This window comes from Lepus europaeus, chromosome 12, assembly GCF_033115175.1.
Source record: "Lepus europaeus isolate LE1 chromosome 12, mLepTim1.pri, whole genome shotgun sequence".
Classification (NCBI taxonomy): domain Eukaryota; kingdom Metazoa; phylum Chordata; class Mammalia; order Lagomorpha; family Leporidae; genus Lepus; species Lepus europaeus.
The window spans coordinates 90,581,372-90,607,660 of NC_084838.1; the positions used below are offsets into that span (position 1 = coordinate 90,581,372).

General features: G+C 42.6%; 1 protein-coding gene across 1 annotated transcript in view; it reads left to right on the plus strand.

The window, feature by feature from the left end:
- Window positions 1-7,424: 7,424 nt before the first annotated feature.
- The window catches only part of MFSD14B (major facilitator superfamily domain containing 14B), a 65,154-nt gene continuing 46,289 nt past the window's right edge, over window positions 7,425-26,289 (plus strand). Inside the window, exon 1 of the mRNA XM_062208482.1 lies at window positions 7,425-7,572. Coding sequence (XP_062064466.1) covers window positions 7,465-7,572 — 108 coding nt within the window. The 5' untranslated portion in view covers window positions 7,425-7,464. The remainder of the gene's footprint in view (window positions 7,573-26,289) is intronic.

Below are 26,289 nucleotides of genomic sequence, written 5' to 3' on the forward strand. Positions count from 1 at the left end.
CAGGAATCAGAAAATGATGCTCTCACTCTTAAGTGACACAAACATGATAATCAAACAGCATCTCCTAATGTATATACACAAAAAGTTCAGAAGATGGAGTTAAAAGATGAGTTTATTTTGGTGCAAAAAAGTTTTGAAATCCATACATATAACATGCCTTCAAAAGTTTCACGGAAAATATGTGTTATGATAAATATGCATGATTTTCAATAGAAAATATTTATTCAGAAAAATAGATAAATCCTAAGTATTCATACACACCTAATGAGTTTCACTATGTGTATACATCTATGCAAGCAGTACCCAGATCCAAAAACAAAGCATCGTCAGCCTTTGGAGACCTTCAGGATAGAGATCACTACAAAAGCAAAACCCAAGGCTGTGTCATTAAGGAAAGAAGTGGAAGAGCCTATTTCATTAGTGACATCTAACAACACAAATTAACTCTTCCTATTTATCCTTGTCATGTAAAAAGAATCATATTGTCTATACTCTTTCATGTTTGGCTTCTCTAGCTTAACCATAATCTTTGTGAGATATAGCCACATTGTTGAAAATAGTGATAGTTCATTTTTTCATTGCTGTATGATACCATCTTGTATAAACACACCATTATTTATGAGATAATGAGATATTTTATTTCTGAAACAAAATACTGAGTGCAACACACTGTGCAAATGCCTTTGTGTTAAGTTAGGCTTCTCAACCTCAGGACTATTGACATTTTGCAGCAGATAATTCCTTGCTATGAAGAATTATCCTATACATTTTAGGAAGTTTTGCAGCAACCATGACTTCTTAGCAAACCACTGCCCCATGTTGCCATTTGCAATGCCAGCATCTGTATTAGAGTGTCAATTTGAGTCCCAGCTGCTCCACTTCTGATTCAGCTCCCTGCTAATGCACCTGGGAAGGCAGTGGAAGATGGCCCAAGTACCTGGCCTCCTGCACCCTGGTGGGAGACCTGGGTGGAATTCCTGGCTCCTGCCTTCATCCTGGCACAAGACTAGCCGTTGTAGCCTTTTGTAGAGTGAACCAGCAGATGGAAAATCTTTTTGTCTCTGTCACTCTGCTTTCAAATAAATCTTTAAAATAAAAAGTATTCTGTGCCTTTTCCATGAACTTTGTGAAGACTCATTGTGTTCAAATAACCTTAGTGTACATACGCTACTCTAAGCCCTTCCTCTTCATTAAAGCAAGACCAATGAATATGATGTCACTTCTGTGATTGTGTTACTAATCAATTGGCCTTGAATTGATCAAAGGGAGCTTGTTGGTGGTGGGCCTGACCTAATCAGATGAGCCCTTTAAAGGAAGGTGAAGTGTTAAGGAGACAATTGAAGCTGCAAACTGCCATGCTATTAAGAGGAGCATGTGGTGAGGACCTGAGCTGTAGCCGTTGAATTCTCTACAATGTAGCAGTGGGTTCGTTTCTGAGAAGAGCAGCGTGGTGGGGGCAAGAGGCGCGGAGTCAACACACAGACTCCGGGAGTCCGGTGAGAGCAGGCTTGAGGCGAGCAGCCCACAGACTCGTTTATTACAGTTGATACAACACTTATATAGCCAAGACCAGCCAATCTGGTCAAGGGGCAGTCTATACCCCAACCAGGCAGTTTCCAGAGCCATCCAATCACAGCCTGTCGCCAGGCAGTTTCAAATCCATCCAATCACAGCCTGTCGCCAGGCAGTTTCCAGAGCCATCCAATCACAGCCTGTCACCAGGCAGTTTCAAATCCATTCCTGACTAACTGACGCTCGCTTGCCAGTGGCTACCTTGGCATGGCCTTCTCATTCCACTACACTGAGCAGCCTCTAGGAATGGAGAGCATAGCCAAGTTTGCAAGAATATGAGGCCCGTAAGTGATAGGACCACAAGGAAATGAATTCTGACAATAACTTGAGGACACTTGAAGTGGACCTTAGTTGAGTCTCCAACTGGCTAATCAGTCAGCAAACACCTGATTTCAGCTTGGAGACCCTCAGCAGAGGACACAATTGAAATGTCCCAGACTCCTGACCCAAGGACACTGAGTTAATATATTTGTGTTGGGGCCGGCACTGTGGCGCAGTGGGTTAAAGCTCTGGCCTGAAGCACCAGCATCCCATATGGGTGCCAGTTCTAGTTCCGGCTACTTCTCTTCCAATCCAGCTCTCTGCCATAGCCTGGGAAAACATTAGAGGATGGTTCAAGTCCTTGGGCCCCCACACCCGCGTGGGAGACCTGGAAGAAACTCCTGGCTCCTGGCTTCGGATCAGCACAGCTCCAGCCATTGTGCCCATCTGGAGAGTGAACCAGCAGATGGAAGACCTCTCTCTCTGTCTCTACCTCTCTGTGTAACTCTGTCTTTCAAATAAATAAAATAAATCTTAAAAAATATATATATATATATATATATATATATATATATATATATATATATTTGTGTTGACTTCAGCCACGAAGTTTGTGGTAATTTGCTATGTAATCATAGAAAACAAATAAAAAGCACACAATTATTTTTGTATTTCTTACAACCTGGAATATCTTTTTTCTTTTTCTTATTATAAAAGAACACTAATACAGATTCATAATTTAAAAAATAAAAAACAGAAGTTTGGGGGCCAACATTGTGGCATAGCAGGTTAAGCCTCCACTCAAAATGCCAACATTCCATGTGGATGCCAATTCAAGTCCTAGCTGCTCCATTTCCAATCCAGCTTCCTGCCAATGTGCCTGGGAAGACAGTGGAAGATGGCTCAAGTCCTGGGGCCCCTGCACCAATGAGAGAGACCCAAATGAAACTCCTGGCTTCAATCTGGCTCAACACCAGCCATTGTGGCCATTTGGGGAATGAACCAACAGATGGAAGATTTTTCTTTCTGTCTCTTACCTCAACCCACTCTGTAATTCTGCCTTTCAAATAAATAAATAAATCTTTTTTAAAAAATCAGAAATTTTAGATATATGTATGAAAAACATTAATTCTGTAGTTAACTACTCTTAGTAGAAAGATTTTCCTTTTAATATTAGTTTAGCTAAAAAGATCAAAATATACTATTGTTTTACTTTTTAGAGAGCTATTTATTTATTTATTTATTTATTTATTTATTTGAAAGACAGAGCAACTAAGAGAGAGAGAGAGAGATAGAAAAAGAGGAGAGAGATCTATCTGCTGGTTCACTCCCCAAACGGCTGCAACGGCCGCTTGTGGGTCAGGCTGAAGCCATGGGGCAGGAACACCATCTTGGGCTCCCCCAGTAGTGGAAGGGGCCCAAATACTTGGGCCATCTTTGGTTGCTTTCCTAGCCACATTAGCAGGAAGCTGGATTGGAAGTGCTGAGTGGCCAGGACTCAAACCAGCACCCTGATACGGGATGCTGGAGTCACACGGAGCAGCTTGGCCTGCTTTGCCACAACACTGGTCTGTTTTCCCTTTTTTACGCTTCAGTATTAAATGTACATCTTTCTATATTATTTCATGCACATCTCTTGAAGTCAATAAATAAAAAAGGCAGTACTTTCCAAACTGTGTTCTATACATTCTGCAAGGTGTTAATGAATGCTTCAAGAATAAAAACTGGTATGTTTAAGTAAGTTTGGGAAACACTACTTATTATATTCACTTCTTGAAGAATTATATATAAAAACTAGAGGAAGCCTGGCAAAAACACTAAAATATTCTAATTTTTCTATTTCTTAACACAAAGTTATTTCCTATCAGGGACATAGAGGAGAGATTCTTCCTCTTGTACAATCTTTTCATCACTAATATAAATTCAAACAATAGATAGATTTAATCACTCCTGGATGATAAAAGGCAACACATATATCTTTCAGTAAGTGCCATTAATCTCCTAGAGGCAGAGCTGTTGAATTAAGTTATGTGGAAGCCCATGTCTTTGACCTCAGCAAGGGCAAACTTAAATAGGACAGGATCTATTTAATTTTTATGATATAACCATCAACATAATGCAATAAACAAAGTCTTAACATTACTTTCATGACTCTCCATATCAAAGGATTACATCTCACAGTACCATTGTAAAATACTATTTACAGTGTTAAGTTTTGGGCACTGCATTTCAACTGGGATTTTCACAAAATAGCATATAACTGGAGGATAATCAGATCCATCTTGGTGTTTTAAGCAAGTGGAATCAGACTTTTTTTTTTTATAGGAACGGAAGGCAGAACAAAGCATGGTTGGCACAGGAGGAAAAAAAGGATCTCCAATAAAATGATTTGATTTTTAAAAAATGACAACTGCTCATAACTGAACGGGACTGTTTAAGATACCTTCTCTGGCTATATTTAAGTAAAGGGTGGGAACAACCTGCCTGATATACTGTTGGAGGAATTTCCTACTCTCAGTGCAAGGGTCATGGCTTCTACAATCCTGCCAATGTCCTATTGTGGACTACAGCATCCTCAGTTAAGCCAAGCAGCAGTAAAGTCACTTCAGCAACAGGCAGCCACAAGCTGGCGTAGTGGTGTAGTGGGTAAAGCCACTGCCTGCAGTGTCAGCATCCCATATGGGTGCCAGTTTGAGTCTTGGCTGCTCCACTTCCAATCCAGCTCCTTGCTAATGCTTTCTTCTTCATCTCTCTGAGTAACTCTGATTTTCCAATTTTTTTTTTTACAAAGAATATCAGGGTGAAAGTTAGGGGGAAAAAAGCAGCAGTCTGGGCAGATTACCTAAACTAAAAAAAAAAAATGACTTCTGTGTTGTTACAGGAGGTGCCAATTTTGGACATCAGTGGACTTTGGAAAGCCATGCCTGAACAATGAATGTGAAATGAGCTGTAACTCTGTATAAGACTAAGTCAGTGCTGGGCTTGGGCAGGCACATTATAACAGGGCACACAAGAATATTTGGGATTCTTGTGCATGATGTATTTGTTTTTTCTTTTTTCTTTTATTTAATAAATATAAATTTCAAAAGTACAACTTTTGGATTATAGCGGTTTTCCCCCCATAACCTCCCTCCCACCCAAAAACCATCCCATCTCCTACTCCCTCTCCCATCTCATTCTTCATTAAGATTCATTTTTAATTATCTTTATTATCTTTATATACATACAGAAGATCAACTTAGTATATACTAAATAAAGATTTCAACAGTTTGCACCCACACAGTCACACAAAGTATAAAGTACTGTTTGAAGACTATGTTACCATTAATTCACATAGTACGACACTAAGGACATTAAGGACAGAGATCCTACACGGGGAGTAACTAAACAGTGACTCCTGTTGTTGATTTAACAATTGACACTCTTATTTATGACTTTAGTAATCACCCGAGGCTCTTGTCATGAGCTGCCAAGGCTATGGAAGACTCTTGAGTTCACAAACTCCAACCTTATTTAGACAAGGCCATAATCAAAATGGAAGTTCTCTCCTCCCTTCAGAGAAGGGTACCTCCTTCTTTGATGGCCCCTTCTTTCCGCTGGGATCTCACAGAGATCTTTCGCGCAGGTCATTTTTTGCTACAGTGTCTTGTCTTTCCATGCCTGAGAAACTCTCATGGGCTTTTTAGCTGGATCCGAATGCCTTAAGGGTTGATTCTGAGGCCTGAGCACTGTTTAGGGCATCTGTCATTCTATGAATGCATGACCTGTTTATAACAACATTGGAACACGGAAATCAACTGTGGACTGATCAGACTTAATGGGATGTGGTGGCCGGCGCCGCGGCTCAGTAGGCTAATCCTCCGCCTTGCGGCGCCGGCACACCGGGTTCTAGTCCCGGTCGGGGCACCGATCCTGTCCCGGTTGCCCCTCTTCCAGGCCAGCTCTCTGCTGTGGCCAGGGAGTGCAGTGGAGGATGGCCCAAGTCCTTGGGCCCTGCACCCGCATGGGAGACCAGGAGAAGCACCTGGCTCCTGCCATCGGAACAGCGCGGTGCGCCGGCCGCAGCGCGCTACCGCGGCAGCCATTGGAGGGTGAACCAACGGCAAAAAGGAAGACCTTTCTCTCTGTCTCTGTCTCTCACTGTCCACTCTGCCTGTCAAAAAAAAAAATAATAATAATGGGATGTGGTATCTCACCAGGTCCTTTCGGGCCAGTAATAACATTTATGGTGCCAGGATTTCCATATGTCCTCACCTTACCCAAAGTAGGTTATTGTCCGCATTTCACAGATGAAGATCATATTCACACTTGTGCTACCAACAAGAGGCTCTGGAACCACACCTATGTTTTTAAAACTGTGCTATTTCCACCATCTAGGTAAGCTGTTCGTGGCTCTCTCTTTATATTTTGCAGTGGAGCAGAACATAGAGTTACAGAGCATATCCCATTTCCCCAGTCAGTACTCCAGAATCAGGGGCTGTAAGTCAGGATGCACCCATCTCCACCACCTATTTTGCTGCTGGAGTGTAGTGAGCACCTTGTTAGTTAAGCATTCACTTCAGTCTCTTCCTGAAAGTCAATGGGACTGAAGAGGCACCCCAAGAGCATCCTAGTTGGATCTCCCCACAGAAGAGTTCCCAAGGCTCAACTTGGTCATCCAAATAGGTCTCAGCACATTTCCACCGACAGAGGAGTTTTCTGTGCCTATTGAGTTCTGGCAGTCTCAGTCCTGAGTAACAAATCTCATCCTGTGTTCTGTCATTGTGGCTCACTGAGTGCTCATTCACTCATCTGTGCACCTGCTCTCCATGATCAGTTCTGGCTGCTTGGTAGCTAGCTGGGTAGTTGTCTTGACTAGTTGACCACTTTTACCAAAAGTTGCTTAGCCACTTTTACCAATGGCTTTATTTATGTCGATTTATATTCGCACGTAACATGGCTGCTCTTAAGTCAATACATGCTCTACACACACGGCATTAAAACACAGTCACTTGGTGGGTTGGCGCCAAACAACCGCTGTCACTAAAAGAAGGACCCCGCCCCGCCCCGCCCCCTTTCCCTTTTAGTTTCTTTTTCTCTTTCCCCCGCCACCCCCTTTTTCTTCCCCTTCCCCGCCCCCTTCCCCCACCCGCTGCGTCTCCAGAAAAAGGAAATAAACTTGGGGCCCCGAGAGATGACGTACTTCCGGCGCGCCGGGCCTTCCAGTCGCCGCGGCAGTAGAGTCGAGGGGTAGGCGGGGCCTCAGGTGGGCGGGTCGTTGCCGTAGGCTAGTTGGGCGCCTGGCCGGGGCCGGAGTGGGAGCGGAGTGCTAGGCGGGGCTCCTGGACCGCCGGCCTGTGGGGAGCAGGAGCGGGCAGTACTCGGCCTTCTGACCACCTGACCGCCACCGACTCAGCCGGCGGCGGGAGAGTTGAGGGTCTGTGCGGCTGGCCCAGTTGCGGGCCTGCCCTCTCCATCCTCGGGGCTCCAGCCTCATCGCCCTCTCAGCCCTCGGCGTCGCCGCTGGCGCCGCCGCCCTACCCGCAGGCCGCCGGGGGCCGCGGAGCCCATGAAGGCGCGGGCCCCGCCGCCGCCCCCGCGGCGTTGCTGTCGACCCGGAGCGCCCCGAGCCGGCTCGGGCATGGCCGCGGAATGAGCGCGGGGCCGCCGCGGGAGCCGGAACGGAAAACGGCGTCGGAGCCCGAGGCAGGAATCATGCCGGAGAAGCGCGCCGGAGCGCAGGCCGCGGGCGGAGGCTGGGTAAGTGCACCCAGGGTGCGGGTTTGCTGCAGTCCCGGGAGGTTGGGCTGGGGTCCGGCACCGGGACCGGGTACCTGAGCGAGCGCAGACCTGGACTTGAGGCCCGAGTCCGGGAAGCTGAAATCGCGCTGGCCGAGGTGCAGGACGGTGAGCGAGCTTGGACCCGGGTCCTAGGGCCCGAGACCCGGGAGCGGAGTGTGCACCTGCCGGGGTATTGGGAACTGGGCGAACCTGGGCCGAGTGCCGGTGAGCTGGGCGGAGGCGCGCGGACCCGGCAATGGCTTCGGTGAGCGTAGTGCATCCCTCGCGGATTTTCCTCGTGACTCTGCGCGCTAGGCAAAACTTTAGACAATTTGGTTGTTTTTTTTTCAAGAGGTGCCACGGAAGTGGCACAGCGCATGCAAATAGTTCCGTTGTTTCGGAGTTCTTCGTCGCTGTGACGATCGGTACGATTATCGGGGCGCGGTTTCTGCCCAAGCCGACTTAGACTACGTGTTGGGAGCCGTTAGGACCGCATTTTCGGCCCCAGGCTCCCGAGCAGTGAACGGGGAAGCAGGCTGTGGAGGCACCGAGCTCTCCCGCGCCTTCCGCGTCCTCCAGGCTGACGAGCGATTGGCCGAGAGGGAGCTGCGAGTCCCAGAGCCCCCAGAGGAGCAGGTTCCCTGGCCGTCCTCTCTGACGGCAGAACGGGGAACCGTGGTGTAATTGGTCTAGACTGGGCAAAGCAGGCCTTGTTGGTGGCCTTTGCTTTTTTTAAGCGTGGAGGATCTGTTATTTCTTCAAGGATTTTTCAATGTTTTTTGGTCTGTTTAGAAACTGAAATTTGAAAAATAAGGGGTATCTGAGACCAGGCAAAAGTTTTGCCAAAGAAAAATAGACATTTTATGAAAATTAAGTATATGCAATAAACTAGATTTGTTTTTAGCTTGACATATCTAATTTGTCTGCTCAGTTTACGCAAAGGCCTTTGGTGGTGTGAATCCCCGCTGGCAGTCAGGAGGATGGTGAAGGAGGAGGAGCAGTGAGTAGAGTGGAGACAGCAGAGCTGGTTTCCATCCCAGTCTCCCATGTGCGTTTGGGCTCTCATCCACCGCCTCTCCAGACATATTAGCAGGAAATGGATCCCAGGTGGATCTGGAACTCCAGTGAGCATTCTGATCTGGGATCCCAACTGGCTGCTTGACCCGCTGGGCCACAACACAGGCTCCACCAGTCCCGGTTAAAACAGCTGTGCTCAGTCTGGGCAGGGTATTTTGCAGGCTTGGCCTTTCTGCTGGCTAATCTGCCTAAAGGAAGACCTAGTTCCAGCCCAGGTGCTCCCTAGTTTTGAAAAAGCATGGGCCGGCGCCGTGGCTTAACAGGCTAATCCTTGCGGCGCCGGCACACCGGGTTCTAGTCCCGGTTGTCCCTCTTCCAGGCCAGCTCTCTGCTATGGCCCGGGAAGGCAGTGGAGGATGGCCCAAGTCCTTGGGCCCTGCACCTGTGTGGGAGACCAGGAGAAGCACCTGGCTCCTGCCATCGGATCAGCACGATGCGCCGGCCACAGCAGCCATTGGAGGGTGAACCAACGGCAAAAAGGAAGACCTTTCTCTCTGTCTCTCTCTCTCACTATCCACTCTGCCTGTCAAAAATAAAAATAAAAAAATTTAAAAAAAAGGAAAAAGCATGGATGACACTTCATTTCAAAGGTCACCTGTATGTAATGTGGGGAGCTCATGTTGTCTTGGGTAGAGAAATTCTGTGGAGTTGGTTTCTCTCATTTTGATTTAGACTTGTCATCTTCCTGATGCCTAAACAAAACTGAACCAGCAGCTCCTCCTGTCTCCCTTGAATTGGTGGGCAATACTTATTTACCAGTGGCCAAGCTGATAACCTAGTGGTAGCTCCCTTCATTCCTTCCTATGCCTACAACAACCAGAGAATTCAACTAATTTTACCCAGTACAGATTTAGGGTTTTTTAAATTTTATTTTTATTTTACTTGACAGAGAGAGAAAGGTCTTCCTTCCGTTGGTTCACCCCACAAATGGCAGCTACGGCCAGAGCTGTGCCGATCTGAAGCCAGGAGCTTCCTCCTGGTCTCCCATGCAGGTGCAGGGCCCAAGCACTTGGGCCATCCTCCACTGCCTTCCTGGGCCACAGCAGAGAGCTGGACTGGAAGAGGAGCAACTGGGACTAGAACCGGCGCCCATATGGGATGCCGGCTCCACAGCCGGAGGATTAACCAAGTGAGCCACGGCGCCAGCCCCCAGATTTAGGTTTTTATCCACTCCTGCGTTCATTTGATCATTTCTTGAGCATTTTTGAACCAGTCTTTGACCATCCTCTTTGAGACCTACACATTGCCAATTATTTTCAACTAAAGATAGACAACTTTTTTTTTTTTTTTTTTTTTTTTTTTGACAGGCAGAGTGGATAGTGAGAGAGAGAGACGGAGAGAAAGATCTTCCTTTTTGCCGTTGGTTCACCCTCCAATGGCCGCTGCGGCCAGCACATCTCGCTGATCTGAAGCCAGGAGCCAGGTGCTTCTCCTGGTCTCCCATGCGGGTGCAGGACCCAAACACTTGGGCCATCCTCCACTGCCTTCCCGGGCCATAGCAGAGAGCTGGCCTGGAAGAGGGGCAACCGGGATAGAATCCGGCGCCCCAACCGGGACTAGAACCCGGTGTGCCGGCGCCGCAAGGCGGAGGATTAGCCTGTTAAGCCACGGCGCCGGCCAAGATAGACAACTTTTAATGTAAGTAAAACGTTATGAGATTCTAAAATTAAAGCAATCAGATTTTTCATAGCACAGTGTACAGAAATTTACAAACTTCCTGTACAGAGTAGTATGATCTTTATTCTTGAGCAAGTTGCTCAATAACGTGTCAGTAATCTTCCACTACTTCCTGAAAGCTTTCTTGCAGCTGTTCACATTGCATGCTTACTTCTGTTTGCTTCATCTGGTTTGTCAGATTAGGCATGTAAATAAGGTCATTACTGTTGTCCTTTTTTTTTTTTTCATTGTATCCCTATGCTTTACAGAATGAAAAACTTGCAGGTGGAAACTCTATTAACATAGTGATTAGGTGAGCGTGCTTGGAATCTGTTTCCACCTTTATTACTTGTGTAATATTGAATAAGTTACAGTCTTTCCTAATTAGTTGTAGTATTTACATGTTAGGATTGTGGGGTTGCTACAACTAGACTCTAGTTAAGCCCTTTATAAATATTAGCTATGGGACTGGTGCTGTGGTGTAGAAGTTTAAACCTCCACCTGCAGTGCTGGCAGCCCATATGAGCACCGGTTTGAGTCCTGGCTGCACTGTTTCAGATCCAACTCCCTGCTAATGTGCCTGGGAAAGCAGCAGAGATGGCCTAAGCAGAGAATGGCCTGGAAGAAGCTCTTGACTGCTGGCTTCAGCCTGGTCCAGCCCTGGCCGTTGTGGCCATTTGGAGAGTGAACCAGCAGTTGGAAGAACTTTTTATATCTCTGTCTCCTCCTCTTTGTAACTTTGACTTTCAAATACATAGATTTTTTTAAAAAATGAATTATTTTGAAGCAAAAAATTTGAAATCTTTTTTTCATAATATACATTTCTCATGAACTAGTTAGAAACCCCTCACATGTTCATATCATATCCCAGTACCCCCAAATATGTGTTTTTCCTACTTGAAATTTCTGGCTAGTACTACTTCCAAGTGCTCTGTCCTACAGCCCCCATGACTTGATTTCATTTTAATGTTTTGGTATTTCCTTTTAGCTTAGTTCCAGTGATATTCATGGCTTCAGATTCTTAGATGCTACCGACAATCACAGGGAGAATGGCTCATGTACAGGGGGAAATCAATTGATGACATTTTTCCTACCTTATTTAGCAAAGAGAGATGTTGACCTGAAAAAGATAATGGCAAAGACTGTCATTCTCTGAAAAATAGAAAGGAACCAAGTATTTGCTCCAGCAAATTATTCCTATCTAGAAAAAGAAAGTGTATGTATCAAATATCTCGCTTTGTTGTTCTCTTTGTTCTATCTTTCCATAATTGTGCATGCACACAGCTGCTGTGAACATGTGTGTTCCAGTCTTTGTACAGACTGCCTTTTCTATTAAGTAAATACAAGTGGGATGGCTGGGTCAAATGGTAGATGTATTGCTTAACTTTCTTTTAAATGTAAAATTTTACATTGCAACTAACGTAAGAAATCTAGTTCATCCACATCTTCACTGTCACTTGTTTGATTTTAGCCCTTCTGATAGGTCTAGTAGTATCTCACTGTGGTTTTAATTTGTACCTCCTTTTGGCTAGTGATACAACATTTTTATCCCCTTTGACAAAGTATCTGTTCATATCTTTTGCCTATTTTCTTGTTGGGTTATTTTCTTGTAATTGAGGGATGTAAGTCCCTTATCAGATGGTTTGCAAATACATTTTTTTTTAAGATATTTATTTGAAAGGCAAAGTGAGAAGAGAGAGAGAGATCTTTCATCTGTTGGTTCGCTTCCCAAATTCCCACAGCCAGGGCTAGGCCAGGCCAAAGTCAGGAGCTGAGAAACTTTATTTGAGGTCTTCCACGTGGGTGACAGGGACTCAAGCACTTGAGCCATTGCTGCTGCTGCCTTCCAGGATGCATTAACAGGAAGCTGAATCTGAAGCAGAGGTACCAGCACTCCCATATGGGATGCAGGCATTTCAAGTGGCTATTTAACCTGCTGTACCTGCCAATGAGTTAATTCTTTTGTGTGGTATAATGTATAGATGGAAGGTAGTTTTTTTTGCTCATAAATAACCAGTAATGTTATATGCTGAATTCCTTTTGCACCTTTGTCAAAAATCAGTTGTTCAGGGACAGGTGTTTAGCCTGTCAGTTAAGGTGCCCATGTCCCATATCAGAATACTTGGGTTTGATACCTGGCTCCATCTCCTGACTCCAGCTATCTGTTAATGCAGGCACTGGGAGGCAATAGTGATGGCTCAAGTGGCTGACTTCCTGTCAGGCATATGGCAGACCTGGATGATGATGATGATGATGATGATGATGATTACGATTACATGTATGAATTCAGTTGACCCAGCATCCTTTGTTGAAGGGACTATTATTTTCTCATTGAGTTTGACACTTTCACCTAAGTCTCTTAACCATAAATGTGTGTTTGTGTTTCTGGAGTCCTGGTTCTATTCCATTGGTGTGTAACTAGCCTTGTGCTTGTTTCACAGTATTTTGGTAACGGTAGCTTTGTAGTAAGTTTTGGAATTCAGAAGTAAAAGACCTCCAACTTTTTTTTTTGACATATTTGGCTTTAGGGTATCTTTGCAATTTCATATGAATTTGAGGATAAGCTTTTCCATTTCTGCTAGAAAGTCATTGGGAATTTGATAGGGAATGCTGTGAATCTATAGATTACATTGGGTAGTGTTGACATCCAAACTGTGTTGAGTCCTTCCTGTGAACATTAATACCTTTATTTATCTAGGTATTTTGGAATTTATTTTCAGCAGAGAGTTGTAGTTTTAAGTGTAGTTGTAGTCATTTACCTTCCTGATTAAATTTTCCCTAGATGTTTTATTCTTTTTAGATGCTATTGTAAATGAAGTTATTTTCTTAATTTCCTTCTTGGATTGAACTGCTTACTGCTGGTATATTGAAACAGAACTGATTTTTCCATGTTGAGCTTGTATGCAACAAGTTTGTTGAATTGTTCTAATAGCTTTCTTGTGTTTTATTTTCTATGTATAGGCTCATGTTATCTGCAGATAGTTTTGTTTCCTGCTTTCCAACTTTGATGCATTCTAGTTCTTTTTTCTTTCACTAATTGGCCAGGTTGAAAATTCTAGTTCCATAGAATAATAGTGGTGAAGGCAAGCATCCTTGTTTCTGGCCTTAGGGGGAAGTTTTTGGTCTTGGCTATTGAATTAGTAACTGTATCATTCATAAATGTCTCATCACATTGAAGAAGATCCTTTTTATCTCTAGTTTTTTTAGTGTTTTTATCATGCAAGAGTGTTGAATCTTATTAAAACCCTTTTCTCCACTACTAGAGATAATATTTTACCCTTAATTTTAAAAAAAATTCTAACTTTTTTTAAAAAGTACTTATTTATGTATTTATTTGAAAGGCAGAGTTGCAGAGGCAGAGGCAGAGAGAGAAAAAGAGGTCTTCCATCCGCTGTTTCACTCCCCAGATGGCCACATTGGCTAGAGCTGTGCCAATCTGAAGCCAGGAGCTTCTTCCAGGTCTCCCATGTAGATGCAGGGGCCCAAGCACTTGGGCCATCCTCTACTGTTTTCCCTGGCCATAGCAGAGAGCTGGATCAGAAGTGGAGCAGCCAGAAATCAAACCATCACCCATATGGGATGCTGGCACTGCAGTGCTACAGAGCTTCCCCTGTAAAAACTTTTATTTCAGTGGCAGAGGGGAGAGATACACAGAGATCATCTCCTATCTGCTGGTTCTCTTCTCCAAATGCTTGGTGGACTGAACCAGATGGAAGCCAGGATCTATCTGATCTCCTACTTGCTGCCTCCCAGGGTGTATATCTGTAGGATGCTGATGTACTAAATAGCTGATGTACTATATAAAATACTTTCTTTTTTTGAAGATTTATTTATTTGAAAGTTAGAGAGGGAGAGACAGAGGTCTTCCATCCCTAGTTCACACCCCAAATGGTCACAACAGCTAGAGTTGGGGAGATCTGAAGCCAGGAGCTTCTTTGAGGTCTCCCACATGGGTCCAGGGGCCCAAGCACTTGGGCCATCTACTGCTGTTTTCCCAGACATATTAGGGAGCTGGATCAGAAGTGGAGTAGCCGGAACTCAAACTGGCAGTCACCAGGCCCTCTAAGTAGTGTCTTAATTGCTAAATCAAACAACCTGCACCTCCCCTTTATTTTAATGTACATTACATTGATTTTCATATGTTGAGTCATTTTTACATTCTGGGAATAAGTCTGTTGGTAATGGTATATAATTGTAATGTGCCCTGACATTTGATATACTAGTTTTTTGACTTTTGCATCAATTTTTTTTCTTAAGATTTGTGTAATTTCTTTATTTGAGAGGTGGAGTTATAGACAGTGAGAGGGAGAGACACAGAGATAGGTCTTCCATCCACTGGTTCACTCCCCAAATGGCTACAACAGCTGGAATTGTGCCGATCTGATCCGAAGCCAGTAGCCAGGAGCTTCTTCTAGGTCCCCCACTCCTGCTTTCTCAGGCACATTAGCAGGGAACTGGATCGGAAGAGGAGCAGCTGGGACTCGAACCAGTGCCCATATGGGATGCTGACGCCACAGGTGGAGAATTAACCTACTGCGCTACAGTGCCAGCCCCTGCATCAATATTCTTTTATTTATTTATTTATTTTTAATATTTATTTGAAAGCCACAGTTACACAGAGAAAGGAGAGACAGAGAGAGAGGTCTTCCGTCCACTGGTTCACTTCCCAAATGGCCCCAATGGCTGGAGCTGCGCCAGTCTGAAGCCAGGAGCTAGGAGCTTCTTCCAGGTCTGCCACATAGGTGCAGGGACCCAAAGACTTGGGCCATCTTCTACTTGCCTTTCCAGGCCATAGCAGAGAGCTGGATCGGATGTGGAGCAGCCGGGACTCGAATCGCTGCCATATGGGATGGCAGCACTGCCGGCAGTGGCTTTACCCGCTACGCCACAGTGCCGGATCCTCAATATTCTTAAGGAATATTGTTCTGCAGTTTTCTGGTAGTGTAAGATAGTTTCTTGTCTGGTTTTAATATTAGGATAATGCTGGCCTCATCAAATGAGTAGGAAGTGGTTCCCACCTCTTTTTCCTGGAAAAGTTTTAGAAAGATTCTTCAAATGTTTAGTAGAATTCAACAGCAAAGCCCTCTGATCTGGACTTTATTGGGAGGTTTTTGATTACTAAATCAGTCTCCTTGTAAGTTATAAGTTTATTCACATTTTCTGTTCCTTAATGATTGAACTTTGGTAAATTGTGTGTTTCTGGGAATTTATCTGTGTCAGCCAAGATATTCAGTTTGTTGGCACACAATTGCTGTGTGTTATTCTGTTGGTATCTTTTATATTATTGTGATTTACTTATTGTTTGTAGTAGTGTCGTCACTTTTTTTTTTTTTTTAAGATTTATTTATTTACTTGAAAGGCAAAGTTAGAGAAGAAGAAAGAAAGATATTCCATCTGCTGGTTCTATCCCAAAATGATCAGAATCTCTACCAGGTTTCCCAGATGAGTGGCAGAGGCACAATTACTTGGGCCATCTTCTGCTTTCCCTGGCACACTAGCAGAAAGCTGAATCAGAAATGGAACAGCTGGCACTCAAACCAATAGCATTATGGGATGCAGGCATTGCAGACAGCGGCTTAACCCACTGTGCCACAATGCTGGTCCCTGTATCTTCACTTTCAATTCTAATTTTCTCTTATTTGTGTCTTTTTTCCTGTCTACCTGAAGTATACTTGTTATCTTTGTTCATCTTTCCAAACAACTTTCAGTTCTACTGATTTTTATTTATCTCTGGTCTTTTATTCTCTTCCTTTTACTAGCTTTCAGTTTGTTTTGCTTTTCTTTTTCTAGTTCCTTATTGGTTTGAGATTTTCCTGCTTTTTTAAAATGTAAGCTTGATAGCTATAAATTTTCCTCTCAGTACTGCCTTTGCTGTATCCCATAAGTTTAAATATGTTGTGTTCTTATTTTCACTTATCTGTATTTTCTAATTTTCTCATGTTTTTTTTTTTTGGTTTGTTGGCTTAAGAATATATTATGATTTCCACATATCTGCATTTTCTAGGTTTTCTTCTATTACTGATTTGTGGCTCCATTCTTTTATAATTGGAAAAGATACTTTGCATAATTTCAGTATTTTTAAGTTTGTTAAAACTATTTTGTGCAACATGCTATCTACCTTGCAGAATGTTCTGTGTGAACTTGAGAACTTACTATATTCTGTTCTTGTTGGGTAAAGCCTTCTATGTATGTTTTTCAGGTCTAGTTGGCTCTTAGTATTGAAGTTTGCCTCCTTACAAACATGGCTAGATGGTCTATCCATTATTGGAAGCAGTATATTGAAGTCTCCAACTATTAGAATGATTTTTTTCTTCAATGTATGCTTTGTATATTTGGGGCTGTCATTTGATACTTATTTGTTTGTGATTGTTATATCTTGATATATTTATCCTTTTATCAATATGTAGTGTCCATTTTTATTAACAGTGTGTTTTTAGGTTTTTTTTTGTTTTGTTTTTTGTTTTAAGATTTATTTATTTGAAAGGCAGAGTACTGACTGGAAGGGAAAGAGAGAGAGAGCATCCATCTGCTGGTTGACTCCCCAAATAGCCACAACAGCCAGGCCTGGATCAGGCCAAAACTAGGAGCCAGGAATTGTGTTCTGGTCTCTCAAATGGATGGCAGGGACCCAAGCACAAGGGCCATTTTTTGCAGCTTTACCAGGTGCTTTAGCAAAAAGCTGGATAGGAAATGTGACTTTGCACTCTGACATAAGATGTCGGCATCACAAGCAGTGGCTTGACTCGATGTACCACAATGACAGCCTGAACAGTTATTTTTTTTTTTAGTCAAACCACTTTTTGGAATTATAATTAGTCTGTAAAAAGCTGTATGTATCTAATATATGAAATTCAGTAATTTTGGAAATAAGTATATGACTATCTGTGAAATCAACACCACCATAAAGGCCATGGATATAATTTTGTCATAGGAACACAATGTAAGATCTATTCTCTTAGCAAATTTTTAGTCATCCCTCAGAATTTTGGTTGAGGAGAGGATTGGTTCCAGTACTTTTTGCATCCATTTCCTTATATGATATGGATAGTCTTTTCATATAACCTGTTCATATCTTCCCATATACTTGAAATCATCTCTAAAATTTTTTAAAGATTTATTTATTTGAAAGGCAGAGTTTACAGAGAAAGAGGGAGAGACAGAGATAGAGAGATCTTCCATCCACTGGCCAGAACTGGGCCTGTCTGGAGCCAGGAGCTAGGAGCTTCTTCTTGGTCTCTCACATGGATGGCAGGGGCCCAAGCACTTGGGCCATCTTCTTCTGCTTTCCCATACACGTTAGCGGGGAGCTGGAGAAGTGGAACAGCAGCAGGGTCTCAAACTGGTGCCCATATGGGATGCCGGTGTCAGAGGCAGGAGCTTAATCTGCTGCACCACAAAGCTGACCCCTCTAAATTATTTTTAATACCTAATACAATGTAAATACTGTGCAGATAGTTATTATTTTGTTTTGTTTAGGGAATAATAAGAAACTTTTTGGATTTTTTTTCTGAATATTTTTTATCTGCATTTAGTGGAATCTGCACGTGTGGAATCAAGGGAATACGGAGGGCCAGTTGTATAAAATAAATATATGGTAGAGCTCCAGGACTTATTTATCTTAAGTAACTGAAGTGTTGGTCTCATTATATTACAAAACTTTTAATAAAAATAGTATGGCATAAAAAAAGACACAGAGACTAATGGAATGGATAGAGAAGCCAGAAATAAACCCACATATGTATAGTCAACTAATGTTCAGCCAGGACACCATTACAAAATGGTGAAATAATCATCTCTTTAATTAGTGATAAATGAAATTGTGTATCTACATGCAAAATAATGAAATTGGGCCCTTATTTTAAGCCATATACAAACATCAGCTCAATAGGTTAAAGGTTTAAATATAAGACCTGAAATCCTTAACAAGTTTTGAAAAAAAATTTTTTTTTGATACTAGCATAGTGACTCAGCTCTCTCGGTTTCTGTTAATATAGAATGTCATTGTTTGTCCTTCCAGAGCAGGTATTTGGGTGATTCTCTTTAAACATCTATTCTGCCAATCTCTGTCTTTTGATTGGCGTGCCTGATCCAGTCACATTGAAAGTTACTACTGCTCCCCAAGCTTGACCCCGCTCCCTCATTGTGGTGTTGCTGGTTAAGCTGTGGCCTGTGATGCCAGCATCTCACATGAGTGCCAGATTGTCTCTTCCGATCCAGCTCCCTGTTAATATGCCTGAGAAAGCAGCAGAAGATGGCCCTGCCACCCATGTGGGAGACCCAGATGGAGTTTCAGGCTCCTGGCTTTGGCCTGGCCCAGCCCCTGCCCAGCCCCGGTTGTTGCCTCCATCTGAGGAGTGAACCAGCATATGCACGATCCTTGTCTGTCTCTCCCTCTATCTCTGAAGTCTGCTTTCAAATAAATAAATAAATACATCTTAAAAAATAAAAATCATGTCACCCTTGACTAAAAACAAAAAAAAGGAAAAGCAAAAAAAGATACCATTGGTGGCAGATGTTGTGGCACAGTAACAGTGGCTTGGGATTCAGCCATCACTTACCAGAGTGCCTAGCTTGAATCCTGGCAACTGCAGACTTCGGGTACAGCTTCTTGGGAGGCAGAAGATGAAGGCCCTGGTACTTGAGTTACTGCCACATACGTGGGAGAGGAGGTTGAAGTTTCTGGCTTTGGCCTGGCCTAGCCCTGGCTATTGCAGGCATTTGGAGAGTAAACTAGCTGATGAAAGATCTGTGTGTCACTCACTCATAAATAAATCTTTTAAAAAGATAATAAAGTTGCTACTGATAAGGAAAGACTTAATTGCTCTCGTTTCGCTCTTTGTTCTGTGTATGTCTTAATAGCTTTTTTATTCTTTATTTCCTCAATTACTGCCATCTTTTATATTTAGGGGAGTTTTATAGTGAACTAATTTGATTCCCTTCTCATTTCCTTCTGTTTTGTGTTGTAGATGTTTTATTTTTGGTTGCCATGGAAATTACATGTTACATCCCTAAATTTAGAATAATGTATTTTGGAGTGACACCAGCTTAACTTCAAATGAATACAAAATCTACTCCTGTAATTCTTCTCCCTCCTCCCTTTGTGTTATTAATATCATAAATTACATCTTTATATATTTTGTGCACCAACCATCAATTTACAATTATTTTAAGATTTATTTTATTTATTTGAAAGGCTAGAGTTACAGAGAGAGGTAGAGACAGAAAGAGAGGTCTTCCATCTGCTGGTTCACTCCTCAGATGGCTGCAACGGCCACAGCTGCCAATCCAAAGCCAAGAGCTTCCTCCAGGTCTCCCACCTGGGTGCAGGGGCCCAAGGACTTGGGCCATCTCCTACTGCTTTCCCAGGCTGTAGCAGAGAGCTGGATCGGAAGAGGAGCAGCCAGAACTAGAACCCGGCATCCATATAGGATGCCTGTGCCTCAGGTGGAGGATTAACCCACTATACCACTCCAAGTGGAATGCTAGTGTCACAAGCAGTGGTTTCTCCTGCTGTGCCAGGACACTGGACCTCTTTTGTCTGGCTTTTGGTATCTGTTCTCCTCAGTATTCTGGCCTGCCTTCCTCTCCCAGGGCTCTCAGGCCTGGAAACTCTATCAAGGCAGTAACCTGGGGTAATGGTAAAGCACAGCTTTTTGTCTCTTGACCTTGGGGATCTCTGTCCTTTATTGCCTGGCATCCAGTGTCTTGGAATCTATTTTTTGTTGTTGGATAAAGCAGGAGAGTAATCAGGGTTTAGTTACTCTGTTGGGCCAAAGGAGAAAATCTGTTTCTTAACATGTCCTACTTGGGACATTATGATTTTACTTGTTTCTCGTTCAATTTTTGGCTTTGCTTTATTGTATGTATGTTTTATCTTTCTTTAATATCTGCTGTTATCTTTATTTTCTTCTATCTTGTCATAAGTTTGTTTTGTGGCTCTTAGATCACACTTGAGATAGGTGATTAACTTGTTTTTTAGGTTTTCTTTTCTGATACTCAACTATCATTTTACATGTGCAATTATCCTTTCTCTGGCTTTAAAAGTTTCTTCCTGAGACTGGCACTGTGTCATAGTGGGTAAAGCCACTCTGCCTGCAGTGCCGGTATCCCATATGGGCACTGGTTTGAGTCCCAGCTGCTCCACTTCCAATTCAGGGAAAGCAGTAGAAGATGGCTCAAATCTTGGGCCTCTGCAGCCATGTGAGAGACCCAGAAAAAGTTCTTGGCTTCAGACCAGCTCAGTTCTGGCCGCTGTGGCCATTTGGAGAGTGAACCAGCAGATAGAAGACAGCTCGCTCACTCTCGCGCTCTCTCTCTCTCTCTCGTTCCCTCTGCACCTGTGCCTCCTGTAGTAAATAAATCTTTTTTTAAAAAGAAATTACTTCCTTTTATACAATCAGTATTTCTGAATGTCACTGGTTTTCTTCCATGTCACTCCTGGGCCATTCTGGAATAGTATTTTTATGGAGAAAATGGTGATGACCACTGTGACATTTCATGAAGGTGAGAAGTGAGGTGCACTTGCTAGCAAAGGCACTTGTAAACTGTGGAAAAGTTCTTAATCATCTTATCTTCATTTTGGTATTCTTACCAATCCGATTTCTGCACTTTTCCTCTTAAGAAATCCACTATTCCACCAGGAATCATATTAATGCTACTTACAGTATTACAGTATTAGAACTGTCCAGTGATACTGAGTAGGTTAGGTATTTTCTTGCCTTTGCCATTTAATCCTAAATCTACTGAATGATCTTCATTTCACGAATCTGATTTTTCTAGAAAGTTGTTTTAGAAATTATGAATTTTTATAATATTTTGAAGAATGTGATATGCTTTCATTGGCCATAAATCAGTTCTCATGGTAGCTCTGAAGTAGGTGATAGTGCAGTGTGATTTGACAGTTCAGTCTTTCGTGTTACACAGTTACCTATATGGTCAGTTTTGTATTTCTTTATGCACAAGTCCAGGGAAGAAATGAGATTGAGTTATCTGAATATTGTCTTATCATTTGTATGCAATCAGAGTTAGAAATTGTCATGTAAGGGTACTTCAGAAAGCTTGTATGAAAGTGGAAATAAAAGATAACTTTATTTTGGTGCAAGTTTTTTATATCCATGCATTGTCTTTTCACAATACACAGTTTCTATGAACTTTTTAAAGACCCTGCTTATAGTCACTTCACACTTTATGCATTCCAGTCTGTTTTTAACTTGCATCAAGGCCAGAGGAGATCTGAAGAAAACTGTAGGGTTCTTTGGATAATCTGCTTCTTGATAATTACTATACATCTCACTAATTCCTACAATTTGAAAATAGCAACAGTTAGCTAAGATTATAAATTTTACATGTTTTTATGGACAGATTTATGAAGTACTTAAAGTATCTGCTTCTTTGCAAGTAATATAGAAAAGGGTTATTTCCATACTGTGATGCAATGAAAGCATTAAAAACCATATAGATCTGTGGCGTGGAGTATGATATTCTGTGAAGAAAAGTAGCTTTTTGTTTTAAACCATTCACCTGTGACATACATTAATACTGTAGGTCTTGAAATGGTCACAGACACCATATGGTGAGATATAGAGATTATTTTTGGCATTAGGAATCTTGAATACTGCTTTAAATATTTTTTTCTTTTTTAGTTTACTTTTTAAAGCATTTGATTAATTTTATATATTTCTGGAGTGCAATGCAACATTTTTGATCCTTGTAGACAATGTCTGCTGATCAAATCAAAGTAATCCGTATTTTCCCCTCTTTGTCATTACTTTGTGATCAAAAGCTTGAAGATCAGAAAATATAGGTATTGTTAACTATGGTCACCTTACTATGCTGTGTAACACTAAGAATTTATTCCTTCTGTATAACTGATTTGGTATCCATCCTCTAAATCCTCCAGCTCCCACCCCTTCATGGAGGTTTGTTTTGTTTTGTTTTAGCTGCTACCTATGAGGGAGAATACACAGTATTTGTCATTCTGTGTCTGGCTTAGCCTATTTCACTTAACATAGTATCCTAAAGATCCATAATTTTTTTGCAAATGAAAATTTTTAAATTACCATTCGTTTAGATTACTTAGGTGGTAAAACCTATATGGAGGCCAGACAGTAAATATGCATTAAAAGAATGCATTTGACCAGTAATTCTACTTTAATGAACTAATCCTAAGACACTATTTGGATAATATCACTGAAGTATATTTTTAAGGTATCCATACGTTAATCACATATGAGCATGGAAGGTCATCTGTAACTTAAAAGGGGCTTGTGCTGGAGTATTAAACTGCTGTTAAAAATAAGGAGGCAACTATGTGCCTATTGTTATAAACAGTGTCATCACATTGAAAATACATTTATGAGGCAGGCTTGTGGCACAGTGGATTAAACCACTGTTTGGGATGCCTACATCCCATATTGGAGTGCCTGGTTCAAATCCTGGCTGCCCTGCTTCCAATCCAGCTTTTATTTTTTTATTTCATTCTTTTTTTAATTTAAAGATTTTTATTTGAAAAGAAGGCAGAGCAACAGAAAGAGTTCTTCCATCTGCTGGTTCACTTCTGAACAGCCAGGTCTGGGCTAGTCTGAAACCAAGAGCCAGAAACTATCCTGGTCTCCCACATTGGAGGCGGGTGTAATTGGGCTATCATCTACTGCCTTTCCAGTCACATTAGCAAGAAGCAGGACTGGAAATGGAATATCCAGGACTCCAGTTTGTGATGCCAGCATTGCAAGTAGCTTCTTAACTTGTAGCACCACATGGGAGACTCAGATGGAGTTCATGGCTTTGGCTTCAGCCTAATAGGAACCAGGGAGAGCTACTGGAAGTGAAGAATGACATTAATTTTTTACATCCAAGTTGTATTGTCAACTGAGAGTGGAGAAGAGAGGGAGATGGAAAGGTAAGGAGGAGACAGACCCTCTAAAGATAGCTACTTGGGAATGCTGACATTTCTGATACTTGCTTTCATGATACAAATTATTATTACTTGTTACTGATATAGGTTGAACATTCCTAATCTGAAAACTCAAAATTTGAAATACTCCAAAATCTGACATTTTTGAACACTGGCATAGCACCCAAGTGGAAAATCCCACATCATGAGCTTTGTCTCATACATGAAATTATTTTTTAAATATTAAAATTGCCATCAGCTTCTATATTTAAGATGTTTATTAGGACAAAGTAGTTAGAATGCTGGTTGGGACACTCACATCCCATATTACATAGTTCTGAGTTCAGGTTCCATGTCTATCTTCTAATTCTTTGTCCTGCTAATGCAGGCCCAGGTTGGGGTGGGGCCACAGGTAGTTGCATTCTCAAATGGTTGAGTCCTTGCCACCCATGTGGGGAGACTTGCATTGAATTCCCAGCTCCCAGCTTTGACTTCATCTAGCCAAGGCCATTCCAAGTAATTTGGGAAATGAACCAGCAGATGGTAGCTCTCTCTGAATTTGTGTGAATTTCACGTTAAGACTTGAGTCTCATCTCCACAGTTTCTTACTATGTATATACAAATATTGCAAAATAAAATTTAAAAAAAAACCTGAAATCCAAAATACTTGGTCCCAGGCATTTTGGATAAGGGCTACTCAGCCTATACTTGTTCTTAATCCTTCTCAGTTGTAGGCTTCCCATTTTCAGCATTTAGGAAGTGCATGCTGCTGCTGGGTGTGTGTGTGTGTGTGTATACTTTTTTTTTTTTTTTTTTTAAAGAAAGTCATGACTTGTTTTTGTTTGTTTGAGAAGTAGAGTTACAGAGGGAGAGAGAGGTCTTCCATCCGCTGGTTCACTCCCCAAGTGGCCTCAAAATGGCCAGAGCAGGGCCATCTGAGGCCAGGAGCTTCTTCTGGGTCTCCCACGTGGGTGCAGGGGCCCAAGGACTTGGGCCATCTTCTACTGCTTTCCCAGGCTATAGCAGAGAGCCAAATTGGAAGAAGAGCAGCCGGGACTCGGGCACCCACAAGGGATGCCGGCGCCACAAGTGGCAGCTTTACCCACTACACTGCAGTGCTGGCCCCTGTATATTCTCTTAATTGTAGCTCTATCCTGACTCCTCATGGGACACCTGAGTCTGCCTTAGCAGATTATGGGGCCAGCATAGCTGGTAAAGCCACCACCTGCAGTGCTGGCATCCCGCATGGGCATCATCAGTCCTGGCTGCTTCACTTGCAAGTCAACTCTCTACTATGGCCTGGGAAAGCAGTGGAAGATGGCCCAAGTCCTTGGGACCCTGCATCTACACGGGAAACCCGGAAGAAGCTCCTGGATTCGGATCAGCCCAGCTCTGGCTGTTGCAGCCGTTTGGGGAGTGAGCCAGTGGATGGAAGACTTCACGCTCTCTGACTCTCTCTCTCTCTCTCTCTCTCCCTCCCTCCCTTCGCTCCCTCTCCCTCTCCCTCCCTCCCTCCCTTTCTGCCTCCTCCTCTCTCTCTATAACTGCCTTTCAAATAAATGATTTTTTTAAAAAAGATTATTGTTCTTTTTTTTGAAAGGCTGAGTTACAGAGAGAGAGGCCTTCCATCTGCTGGTTCATTCCCCAAATACTGCAACTGCTGGGCCTGGGCTGGGCCGAAGCCAGGAGCTTCCGGGTCTCCCACATGGGTGCAAAGGCCCAAGCACTTGGATTATCCTCCACTGTTTTCCCTGGTGCATTAGCAGGGAGCCGAATCAGAAGTGGAACATTTGGGACTCAAACCAGCACCCATAAGGGATGCCAACACTGCAAGCAGTGGCTTAACCTACTGCACCACACCAGCCCTTTTTGGTGTTCTTAAATGTGTGCCAACTGTCTCAAGATCTTTATTTGAACTGAAAGACAATATTATTTTTTATAGAAAGCTTTTATTTAATAAATATAAATTTCGAAAGTACAACTTTTGGATTATAGCAGTTCTTCCCCCCATACCCGGCCTCCCACCTCCAAACCATCCCACCTCCTACTCCCTCTCCCATCCCATTCTTCATTCATTTTTAATTATCTTTATATACAGAAGATGAACTCTATACTAAGTAAAGATTTCAACAGTTTGCACTCACACAGACACAAAATATAAAGTACTGTTTGAAGACTAGTGTTACCGTTAATTCTCATAGTACAGCACATTAAAGATGGAGGTCCTATATGTGGAGCAAGTGCACAGTGACTCCGTTGTTGATTTAAAAATTGACACTCTTATTTATGATGTCAGTAATCACCCGAGGCTCTTGGCATGAACTGCCAAGGCTATGGAAGCCTCTTGAGTCCACAAACTCTGACATTATTTAGACAGGGCCATAGTCGAAGTGGAAGTTCTCTCCTCCCTTCAGAGAAAGGTACCTCCTTCTTTCATGGCCCCTTCTAAAAGACAATATTGTAAGAAGGACATTTCCTTTATTTTTAAGTGTGTTTTTAATTTAATACACCATGATCTCTTATAAATTTTCCTTCAAAAACTGTCTAAACACAGCACCACCCTTTCTCATGTTGGGAAAACAGCTGATTGATTATCTATGTGGATAGTTACGTTGTCTTTTGTTTAGCTTTGGTCACTCAAGTAGAATCTGGAAGCAGACTAAGGGAGGAAGAACAGCTGTGTCCTACATTTCCAGAGAAGTGACAATCTCTAATTATTTTCCCCCTTGTGGAAGACAGAGCAATAGACAAAGAGGGAGAGACACACAGATCTTCCATCTGCTGGTTCACTTTGCAAATGGCTGCAATAGCCAGATATGGGCCAGGCTGAAACCAGGAGCTAGCAACTCTATCTGGGTCTCTGACGTGGTGGGCCATCTTCCGCTGCTTTCAAAGGCATATTAGCATAAAGTTAGATCCAAAGCAGAGCAGTCAGGACTCAAACTAGCACTTTGATATGGGATGCTAGCATGGTAAGCAGCAGCTTAACCTAGTGTGCCACATTGCCATCACCACCATCATCCCTCTTTTTTTTTTTTTAATGTCTTTATTTTTCTTTGACAGAGTGACAG